General features: G+C 30.6%; 1 protein-coding gene across 1 annotated transcript in view; it reads right to left on the reverse strand.

The window, feature by feature from the left end:
* Nucleotides 1-13,044, reverse strand: part of LOC308677720 (chromosome-associated kinesin KIF4-like) — a 48,611-nt gene that overhangs the window by 5,380 nt on the left and 30,187 nt on the right. Inside the window, exon 28 of the mRNA XM_081344365.1 lies at nt 11,265-11,384. Coding sequence (XP_081200491.1) covers nt 11,265-11,384 — 120 coding nt within the window. The remainder of the gene's footprint in view (nt 1-11,264; nt 11,385-13,044) is intronic.

Consider the following 13,044-nt stretch of genomic DNA (forward strand, 5'->3'; position numbering starts at 1 on the left):
AATAGAGAAAATATGGAATGGAATTGAATAGAATAGAGAAAATATGGAAAGGAATTGAATAGAATAGAGAAAATATGGAAAGGAATTGAATAGAATAGAGAAAATATGGAATGGAATTGAATAGAATAGAGAAAATATGGAATGGAATTGAATAGAATAGAGAAAATATGGAAAGGAATTGAATAGAATAGAGAAAATATGGAATGGAATTGAATAGAATAGAGAAAATATGGAATGGAATTGAATAGAATAGAGAAAATATGGAATGGAATTGAATAGAATAGAGAAAATATGGAAAGGAATTGAATAGAATAGAGAAAATATGGAATGGAATAGAATAGAATAGAGAAAATATGGAATGGAATAGAATAGAATAGCGAAAATATGGAAAGGAATAGAATAGAATAGCGAAAATATGGAAAGGAATAGAATAGAATAGAGAAAATATGGAAAGGAATTGAATAGAATAGAGAAAATATGGAATGGAATTGAATAGAATAGCGAAAATATGGAATGGAATTGAATAGAATAGAGAAAATATGGAATGGAATTGAATAGAATAGAGAAAATATGGAATGGAATAGAATAGAATAGAGAAAATATGGAATGGAATAGAATAGAATAGAGAAAATATGGAAAGGAATTGAATAGAATAGAGAAAATATGGAATGGAATTGAATAGAATAGAGAAAATATGGAATGGAATAGAATAGAATAGAGAAAATATGGAATGGAATTGAATAGAATAGAGAAAATATGGAATGGAATAGAATAGAATAGCGAAAATATGGAAAGGAATAGAATAGAATAGCGAAAATATGGAATGGAATAGAATAGAATAGCGAAAATATGGAATGGAATTGAATAGAATAGAGAAAATATGGAATGGAATTGAATAGAATAGAGAAAATATGGAAAGGAATTGAATAGAATAGAGAAAATATGGAATGGAATTGAATAGAATAGAGAAAATATGGAATGGAATTGAATAGAATAGAGAAAATATGGAATGGAATTGAATAGAATAGAGAAAATATGGAAAGGAATTGAATAGAATAGAGAAAATATGGAATGGAATTGAATAGAATAGAGAAAATATGGAATGGAATTGAATAGAATAGAGAAAATATGGAATGGAATTGAATAGAATAGAGAAAATATGGAAAGGAATTGAATAGAATAGAGAAAATATGGAATGGAATAGAATAGAATAGAGAAAATATGGAATGGAATAGAATAGAATAGCGAAAATATGGAATGGAATTGAATAGAATAGAGAAAATATGGAATGGAATTGAATAGAATAGAGAAAATATGGAATGGAATTGAATAGAATAGAGAAAATATGGAATGGAATAGAATAGAATAGAGAAAATATGGAAAGGAATTGAATAGAATAGAGAAAATATGGAATGGAATTGAATAGAATAGAGAAAATATGGAATGGAATAGAATAGAATAGAGAAAATATGGAATGGAATTGAATAGAATAGAGAAAATATGGAATGGAATAGAATAGAATAGCGAAAATATGGAAAGGAATAGAATAGAATAGAGAAAATATGGAAAGGAATAGAATAGAATAGAGAAAATATGGAATGGAATAGAATAGAATAGAGAAAATATGGAATGGAATTGAATAGAATAGAGAAAATATGGAAAGGAATTGAATAGAATAGAGAAAATATGGAAAGGAATTGAATAGAATAGAGAAAATATGGAATGGAATTGAATAGAATAGAGAAAATATGGAATGGAATAGAATAGAATAGAGAAAATATGGAATGGAATAGAATAGAATAGCGAAAATATGGAAAGGAATAGAATAGAATAGCGAAAATATGGAAAGGAATAGAATAGAATAGAGAAAATATGGAAAGGAATTGAATAGAATAGAGAAAATATGGAATGGAATTGAATAGAATAGCGAAAATATGGAATGGAATTGAATAGAATAGAGAAAATATGGAATGGAATTGAATAGAATAGAGAAAATATGGAATGGAATTGAATAGAATAGAGAAAATATGGAATGGAATAGAATAGAATAGAGAAAATATGGAATGGAATAGAATAGAATAGCGAAAATATGGAATGGAATTGAATAGAATAGAGAAAATATGGAATGGAATTGAATAGAATAGAGAAAATATGGAATGGAATTGAATAGAATAGAGAAAATATGGAATGGAATAGAATAGAATAGCGAAAATATGGAAAGGAATAGAATAGAATAGCGAAAATATGGAATGGAATAGAATAGAATAGCGAAAATATGGAATGGAATTGAATAGAATAGAGAAAATATGGAATGGAATTGAATAGAATAGAGAAAATATGGAAAGGAATTGAATAGAATAGAGAAAATATGGAATGGAATTGAATAGAATAGAGAAAATATGGAATGGAATTGAATAGAATAGAGAAAATATGGAATGGAATTGAATAGAATAGAGAAAATATGGAAAGGAATTGAATAGAATAGAGAAAATATGGAATGGAATTGAATAGAATAGAGAAAATATGGAATGGAATTGAATAGAATAGAGAAAATATGGAATGGAATTGAATAGAATAGAGAAAATATGGAAAGGAATTGAATAGAATAGAGAAAATATGGAATGGAATAGAATAGAATAGAGAAAATATGGAATGGAATAGAATAGAATAGCGAAAATATGGAATGGAATTGAATAGAATAGAGAAAATATGGAATGGAATTGAATAGAATAGAGAAAATATGGAATGGAATTGAATAGAATAGAGAAAATATGGAATGGAATAGAATAGAATAGAGAAAATATGGAAAGGAATTGAATAGAATAGAGAAAATATGGAATGGAATAGAATAGAATAGAGAAAATATGGAATGGAATTGAATAGAATAGAGAAAATATGGAATGGAATAGAATAGAATAGCGAAAATATGGAAAGGAATAGAATAGAATAGAGAAAATATGGAAAGGAATAGAATAGAATAGAGAAAATATGGAATGGAATAGAATAGAATAGAGAAAATATGGAATGGAATTGAATAGAATAGAGAAAATATGGAAAGGAATTGAATAGAATAGAGAAAATATGGAAAGGAATTGAATAGAATAGAGAAAATATGGAATGGAATTGAATAGAATAGAGAAAATATGGAATGGAATAGAATAGAATAGAGAAAATATGGAATGGAATAGAATAGAATAGCGAAAATATGGAAAGGAATAGAATAGAATAGCGAAAATATGGAAAGGAATAGAATAGAATAGAGAAAATATGGAAAGGAATTGAATAGAATAGAGAAAATATGGAATGGAATTGAATAGAATAGCGAAAATATGGAATGGAATTGAATAGAATAGAGAAAATATGGAATGGAATTGAATAGAATAGAGAAAATATGGAATGGAATTGAATAGAATAGAGAAAATATGGAATGGAATAGAATAGAATAGAGAAAATATGGAATGGAATAGAATAGAATAGCGAAAATATGGAATGGAATTGAATAGAATAGAGAAAATATGGAATGGAATTGAATAGAATAGAGAAAATATGGAATGGAATTGAATAGAATAGAGAAAATATGGAATGGAATAGAATAGAATAGAGAAAATATGGAAAGGAATTGAATAGAATAGAGAAAATATGGAATGGAATTGAATAGAATAGAGAAAATATGGAATGGAATAGAATAGAATAGAGAAAATATGGAATGGAATTGAATAGAATAGAGAAAATATGGAATGGAATAGAATAGAATAGCGAAAATATGGAAAGGAATAGAATAGAATAGAGAAAATATGGAAAGGAATTGAATAGAATAGAGAAAATATGGAATGGAATAGAATAGAATAGAGAAAATATGGAATAGAATTGAATAGAATAGAGAAAATATGGAATGGAATAGAATAGAATAGCGAAAATATGGAATGGAATTGAATAGAATAGAGAAAATATGGAAAGGAATTGAATAGAATAGAGAAAATATGGAATGGAATAGAATAGAGAAAATATGGAATAGAATTGAATAGAATAGAGAAAATATGGAATGGAATAGAATAGAATAGAGAAAATATGGAATGGAATTGAATAGAATAGAGAAAATATGGAATGGAATAGAATAGAATAGCGAAAATATGGAAAGGAATAGAATAGAATAGAGAAAATATGGAATGGAATTGAATAGAATAGAGAAAATATGGAATGGAATAGAATAGAATAGCGAAAATATGCAAAGGAATAGAATAGAATAGCGAAAATATGGAATGGAATAGAATAGAATAGCGAAAATATGGAATGGAATTGAATAGAATAGAGAAAATATGGAATGGAATTGAATAGAATAGAGAAAATATGGAAAGGAATTGAATAGAATAGAGAAAATATGGAATGGAATTGAATAGAATAGAGAAAATATGGAATGGAATTGAATAGAATAGAGAAAATATGGAATGGAATTGAATAGAATAGAGAAAATATGGAAAGGAATTGAATAGAATAGAGAAAATATGGAATGGAATTGAATAGAATAGAGAAAAAATGGAATGGAATTGAATAGAATAGAGAAAATATGGAATGGAATAGAATAGAATAGAGAAAATATGGAATGGAATAGAATAGAATAGCGAAAATATGGAAAGGAATAGAATAGAATAGCGAAAATATGGAAAGGAATAGAATAGAATAGAGAAAATATGGAAAGGAATTGAATAGAATAGAGAAAATATGGAATGGAATTGAATAGAATAGCGAAAATATGGAATGGAATTGAATAGAATAGAGAAAATATGGAATGGAATTGAATAGAATAGAGAAAATATGGAATGGAATTGAATAGAATAGAGAAAATATGGAATGGAATAGAATAGAATAGAGAAAATATGGAATGGAATTGAATAGAATAGAGAAAATATGGAATGGAATAGAATAGAATAGCGAAAATATGGAATGGAATTGAATAGAATAGAGAAAATATGGAAAGGAATTGAATAGAATAGAGAAAATATGGAATGGAATAGAATAGAATAGAGAAAATATGGAATGGAATTGAATAGAATAGAGAAAATATGGAATGGAATAGAATAGAATAGCGAAAATATGGAATGGAATTGAATAGAATAGAGAAAATATGGAAAGGAATTGAATAGAATAGAGAAAATATGGAATGGAATTGAATAGAATAGAGAAAATATGGAATGGAATAGAATAGAATAGAGAAAATATGGAATGGAATTGAATAGAATAGAGAAAATATGGAATGGAATAGAATAGAATAGAATAGAGAAAATATGGAATGGAATAGAATAGAATAGAGAAAATATGGAATGGAATAGAATAGAATAGAGAAAATATGGAATGGAATTGAATAGAATAGAGAAAATATGGAATGGAATTGAATAGAATAGAGAAAATATGGAATGGAATAGAATAGAATAGAGAAAATATGGAATGGAATTGAATAGAATAGAGAAAATATGGAATGGAATTGAATAGAATAGAGAAAATATGGAAAGGAATAGAATAGAATAGAGAAAATATGGAATGGAATAGAATAGAATAGCGAAAATATGGAAAGGAATAGAATAGAATAGCGAAAATATGGAATGGAATTGAATAGAATAGAGAAAATATGGAACGGAATAGAATAGAATAGCGAAAATATGGAAAGGAATAGAATAGAATAGAGAAAATATGGAAAGGAATTGAATAGAATAGAGAAAATATGGAATGGAATAGAATAGAATAGAGAAAATATGGAAAGGAATTGAATAGAATAGAGAAAATATGGAATGGAATAGAATAGAATAGAGAAAATATGGAATAGAATTGAATAGAATAGAGAAAATATGGAATGGAATAGAATAGAATAGCGAAAATATGGAATGGAATTGAATAGAATAGAGAAAATATGGAAAGGAATTGAATAGAATAGAGAAAATATGGAATGGAATAGAATAGAATAGAGAAAATATGGAATAGAATTGAATAGAATAGAGAAAATATGGAATGGAATAGAATAGAATAGCGAAAATATGGAAAGGAATAGAATAGAATAGAGAAAATATGGAAAGGAATTGAATAGAATAGAGAAAATATGGAATGGAATAGAATAGAATAGAGAAAATATGGAATAGAATTGAATAGAATAGAGAAAATATGGAATGGAATAGAATAGAATAGCGAAAATATGGAATGGAATTGAATAGAATAGAGAAAATATGGAAAGGAATTGAATAGAATAGAGAAAATATGGAATGGAATTGAATAGAATAGAGAAAATATGGAATGGAATTGAATAGAATAGAGAAAATATGGAATGGAATTGAATAGAATAGAGAAAATATGGAATGGAATAGAATAGAATAGAGAAAATATGGAATGGAATAGAATAGAATAGCGAAAATATGGAATGGAATTGAATAGAATAGAGAAAATATGGAATGGAATTGAATAGAATAGAGAAAATATGGAATGGAATTGAATAGAATAGAGAAAATATGGAATGGAATAGAATAGAATAGCGAAAATATGGAAAGGAATAGAATAGAATAGCGAAAATATGGAATGGAATAGAATAGAATAGCGAAAATATGGAATGGAATTGAATAGAATAGAGAAAATATGGAATGGAATTGAATAGAATAGAGAAAATATGGAAAGGAATTGAATAGAATAGAGAAAATATGGAATGGAATTGAATAGAATAGAGAAAATATGGAATGGAATTGAATAGAATAGAGAAAATATGGAATGGAATTGAATAGAATAGAGAAAATATGGAAAGGAATTGAATAGAATAGAGAAAATATGGAATGGAATTGAATAGAATAGAGAAAATATGGAATGGAATTGAATAGAATAGAGAAAATATGGAATGGAATTGAATAGAATAGAGAAAATATGGAAAGGAATTGAATAGAATAGAGAAAATATGGAATGGAATAGAATAGAATAGAGAAAATATGGAATGGAATAGAATAGAATAGCGAAAATATGGAATGGAATTGAATAGAATAGAGAAAATATGGAATGGAATTGAATAGAATAGAGAAAATATGGAATGGAATTGAATAGAATAGAGAAAATATGGAATGGAATAGAATAGAATAGAGAAAATATGGAAAGGAATTGAATAGAATAGAGAAAATATGGAATGGAATAGAATAGAATAGAGAAAATATGGAATGGAATTGAATAGAATAGAGAAAATATGGAATGGAATAGAATAGAATAGCGAAAATATGGAAAGGAATAGAATAGAATAGAGAAAATATGGAAAGGAATAGAATAGAATAGAGAAAATATGGAATGGAATAGAATAGAATAGAGAAAATATGGAATGGAATTGAATAGAATAGAGAAAATATGGAAAGGAATTGAATAGAATAGAGAAAATATGGAAAGGAATTGAATAGAATAGAGAAAATATGGAATGGAATTGAATAGAATAGAGAAAATATGGAATGGAATAGAATAGAATAGAGAAAATATGGAATGGAATAGAATAGAATAGCGAAAATATGGAAAGGAATAGAATAGAATAGCGAAAATATGGAAAGGAATAGAATAGAATAGAGAAAATATGGAAAGGAATTGAATAGAATAGAGAAAATATGGAATGGAATTGAATAGAATAGCGAAAATATGGAATGGAATTGAATAGAATAGAGAAAATATGGAATGGAATTGAATAGAATAGAGAAAATATGGAATGGAATTGAATAGAATAGAGAAAATATGGAATGGAATAGAATAGAATAGAGAAAATATGGAATGGAATAGAATAGAATAGCGAAAATATGGAATGGAATTGAATAGAATAGAGAAAATATGGAATGGAATTGAATAGAATAGAGAAAATATGGAATGGAATTGAATAGAATAGAGAAAATATGGAATGGAATAGAATAGAATAGAGAAAATATGGAAAGGAATTGAATAGAATAGAGAAAATATGGAATGGAATTGAATAGAATAGAGAAAATATGGAATGGAATAGAATAGAATAGAGAAAATATGGAATGGAATTGAATAGAATAGAGAAAATATGGAATGGAATAGAATAGAATAGCGAAAATATGGAAAGGAATAGAATAGAATAGAGAAAATATGGAAAGGAATTGAATAGAATAGAGAAAATATGGAATGGAATAGAATAGAATAGAGAAAATATGGAATAGAATTGAATAGAATAGAGAAAATATGGAATGGAATAGAATAGAATAGCGAAAATATGGAATGGAATTGAATAGAATAGAGAAAATATGGAAAGGAATTGAATAGAATAGAGAAAATATGGAATGGAATAGAATAGAGAAAATATGGAATAGAATTGAATAGAATAGAGAAAATATGGAATGGAATAGAATAGAATAGAGAAAATATGGAATGGAATTGAATAGAATAGAGAAAATATGGAATGGAATAGAATAGAATAGCGAAAATATGGAAAGGAATAGAATAGAATAGAGAAAATATGGAATGGAATTGAATAGAATAGAGAAAATATGGAATGGAATAGAATAGAATAGCGAAAATATGCAAAGGAATAGAATAGAATAGCGAAAATATGGAATGGAATAGAATAGAATAGCGAAAATATGGAATGGAATTGAATAGAATAGAGAAAATATGGAATGGAATTGAATAGAATAGAGAAAATATGGAAAGGAATTGAATAGAATAGAGAAAATATGGAATGGAATTGAATAGAATAGAGAAAATATGGAATGGAATTGAATAGAATAGAGAAAATATGGAATGGAATTGAATAGAATAGAGAAAATATGGAAAGGAATTGAATAGAATAGAGAAAATATGGAATGGAATTGAATAGAATAGAGAAAAAATGGAATGGAATTGAATAGAATAGAGAAAATATGGAATGGAATAGAATAGAATAGAGAAAATATGGAATGGAATAGAATAGAATAGCGAAAATATGGAAAGGAATAGAATAGAATAGCGAAAATATGGAAAGGAATAGAATAGAATAGAGAAAATATGGAAAGGAATTGAATAGAATAGAGAAAATATGGAATGGAATTGAATAGAATAGCGAAAATATGGAATGGAATTGAATAGAATAGAGAAAATATGGAATGGAATTGAATAGAATAGAGAAAATATGGAATGGAATTGAATAGAATAGAGAAAATATGGAATGGAATAGAATAGAATAGAGAAAATATGGAATGGAATTGAATAGAATAGAGAAAATATGGAATGGAATAGAATAGAATAGCGAAAATATGGAATGGAATTGAATAGAATAGAGAAAATATGGAAAGGAATTGAATAGAATAGAGAAAATATGGAATGGAATAGAATAGAATAGAGAAAATATGGAATGGAATTGAATAGAATAGAGAAAATATGGAATGGAATAGAATAGAATAGCGAAAATATGGAATGGAATTGAATAGAATAGAGAAAATATGGAAAGGAATTGAATAGAATAGAGAAAATATGGAATGGAATTGAATAGAATAGAGAAAATATGGAATGGAATAGAATAGAATAGAGAAAATATGGAATGGAATTGAATAGAATAGAGAAAATATGGAATGGAATAGAATAGAATAGAATAGAGAAAATATGGAATGGAATAGAATAGAATAGAGAAAATATGGAATGGAATAGAATAGAATAGAGAAAATATGGAATGGAATTGAATAGAATAGAGAAAATATGGAATGGAATTGAATAGAATAGAGAAAATATGGAATGGAATAGAATAGAATAGAGAAAATATGGAATGGAATTGAATAGAATAGAGAAAATATGGAATGGAATTGAATAGAATAGAGAAAATATGGAAAGGAATAGAATAGAATAGAGAAAATATGGAATGGAATAGAATAGAATAGCGAAAATATGGAAAGGAATAGAATAGAATAGCGAAAATATGGAATGGAATTGAATAGAATAGAGAAAATATGGAACGGAATAGAATAGAATAGCGAAAATATGGAAAGGAATAGAATAGAATAGAGAAAATATGGAAAGGAATTGAATAGAATAGAGAAAATATGGAATGGAATAGAATAGAATAGAGAAAATATGGAAAGGAATTGAATAGAATAGAGAAAATATGGAATGGAATAGAATAGAGAAAATATGGAATAGAATTGAATAGAATAGAGAAAATATGGAATGGAATAGAATAGAATAGCGAAAATATGGAATGGAATTGAATAGAATAGAGAAAATATGGAAAGGAATTGAATAGAATAGAGAAAATATGGAATGGAATAGAATAGAATAGAGAAAATATGGAATAGAATTGAATAGAATAGAGAAAATATGGAATGGAATAGAATAGAATAGCGAAAATATGGAAAGGAATAGAATAGAATAGAGAAAATATGGAAAGGAATTGAATAGAATAGAGAAAATATGGAATGGAATAGAATAGAATAGAGAAAATATGGAATAGAATTGAATAGAATAGAGAAAATATGGAATGGAATAGAATAGAATAGCGAAAATATGGAATGGAATTGAATAGAATAGAGAAAATATGGAAAGGAATTGAATAGAATAGAGAAAATATGGAATGGAATTGAATAGAGAAAATATGGAATGGAATAGAATAGAATAGAGAAAATATGGAATGGAATTGAATAGAATAGAGAAAATATGGAATGGAATAGAATAGAATAGAATAGAATAGAATAGAATAGAATAGAATAGAATAGAATAGAATAGAATAGAATAGAATAGAATAGAATAGTGAAAATATGGAATGGAATAGAATAGGATGGGATGGAATAGAATAGGAATAGAGCTGGAAGGGACCTTGGAGGTCTTCTAGTCCAGCCCCCTGCTCAAAGCAGGAGAACCTATCCTATCTCAGACAAGTGACTGTCCAGTCTCTTCTTAAAAATCTCCAGTGATGCAGCGCCCACGACTTCTGAAGGCAAAGCTGTTAACTGTCCTCACTGTCAGGAAGTTTCTCCTCAATTCCATGTTGCTTCTCTCTTTGGTCAGTTTCCAACCGTCGTTTCTCGTCCTGCCCTCTGGTGCTTTGGAGAATAGCGTGACCCCCCCTCCTCTTCTTTTGGGGCAGCCCCTCAAATACCGGAACGCTGCTACCGTGTCTCCCCTATTTCTTCTTTTCTCTAGACTGGCCAAACCCAAGTCCCGCGGCCCTTCTTCGTATGCTTTGGTCTCCAGGCCTTGGATCACCTTTGTTCCTCTTCTCTGAATTTTTTCCCCCCCAAACTCTCAAGAAGGAGAACAAGGCTTCCCCACTGGGTGGCACTCACCAAGAACCCATTTTCCCGGTTCCGACATTTTTCTCCCTCACAACGACAGTCCTCCGAGCAGGCCAGTTTGTTTTTCCGGCAACCGCACTGCTTGTTCCCGCAGAGACCTCGGCAGGTGCACTAGAGGAGATTCCCCCCCACCAGGAGAAAAGTCAGGGGGAGAGAGGGCGAGACACACACCCCACCAGGAAAGAGACGGTGAGAAGGAAAGCACCAACGCCAAGACCCAACAGGGAGGGTGAGGTCTGGGACCCAGGCAAGCCGCTTCCCCCCACCCACCCACCCCCCAGGCCAGAAGAAGAGCAGGTGGGCTGAGAAGACAGCGAAGGAGGGGGCAGGTTAGGGTGGTGGCAAAGGAGCTGGCTGGGAAACCAGGAGACGGCGAGTTCTAGTCCTGCCTTAGGCGTGAAAAATTGGCTGGGTGACTTTGGGGCCAATCACCAGGAGACTGTGAGTTTTAGTCCTCCCTTACGCATGAAAACCTGGCTGGGGCAGCCAATCAGTAGGAGACTGTAAGTTCTAGTTCTATCTTGGGCATGAAAAACCAGCTGGGTGACTTTGGGCCAATCACCAGGAGACTGTGAGTTCTAGTCCTGCCTTAGGCATGAAAAACCAGCTGGGTGACTTTGGGCCAATCACCAGGAGACTGTGAGTTCTAGTCCTGCCTTAGGCATGAAAAAGCAGCTGGGTGATTTTGGGGCGGCCAGTCAGTAGAAGACTGTAAGTTCTAGTTCCATCTTGGGCATGAAAAACCAGCTGGGTGATTTTGAGCCAATCACCAGGAGACGGTGAGTTCTAGTCCTGCCTTAGGCATGAAAAAGCAGCTGGGTGATTTTGGGCCAGCCAATCACTAGGAAACCGGAAGTTCTAGTTCCATCTTAGGCATGAAAGTCAGCTGGGTGATTTGGGACCAATCACCAGGAGACGGTGAGTTCTAGTCCTGCTTTAGGCATGAAAAACCAGCTGGGTGACTTTGGGCCAATCACCAAGAGACTGTGAGTTCTACTCCTGCCTTAGGCATGAAAAAGTAGCTAGGTGATTTTGGGGCAGCCAATCAGTAAAGGTAAAGGTAAATTCTAGTTCCATCTTGGGCATGAAAGCCAGCTGGGTGACTTTGGGCCAATCACCAGGAGACGGTGAATTCTAGTCCCGCCTTAGGCATGAAAAAGCAGCTGGGTGATTTTGGGGCAGCCAATCACTAGGAAACCGGAAGTTCTAGTTCCATCTTAGGCATGAAAGTCAGCTGGGTGATTTGGGACCAATCACTAGGAGACGGTGAGTTCTAGTCCTGCTTCAGACATAAAAGGCGACTTGGTGACGTTAAGCCTGTGCCTCTTTCTCAGCCCAGCTTACCTTACAGTTGTGGAGAAAATGATAGGAGGGAGTATTAGGTGTATTGAGTTATATATAGAAAAAAGGGCAGAATAAAAATCTAAAGAAAAAACAGAGAAACCCAGATCTTAATGTTAGGAAGGAAGGAAGGAAGGAAGGAAGGAAGGAAGGAAGGAAGGAAGGAAGGAAGGAAGGAAGGAAGGAAGGAAGAAGGAAGGAAAGATCCCAGGACCTGGTGATCACAGAATTCCAGCCTCCGGGAATTCTTGCTAGCAATTGCAGTTTAGCATCTGGCCAATCATCTCGCTCCTGCCTGGCAATATGGAGGCCTTCGGATCCCTCCCGTGAGCGCGCGCACACCATTTGTCCATTTGAAATAATTTATTTTATACTCATTTCATACTCCTATGATTCAGATCTGGAACCGAAGGGGCTTAGACCAGGGGTC

This window comes from Vipera berus (genome assembly GCF_964194415.1).
Source record: "Vipera berus genome assembly, chromosome: Z".
Lineage (NCBI taxonomy): Eukaryota > Metazoa > Chordata > Lepidosauria > Squamata > Viperidae > Vipera > Vipera berus.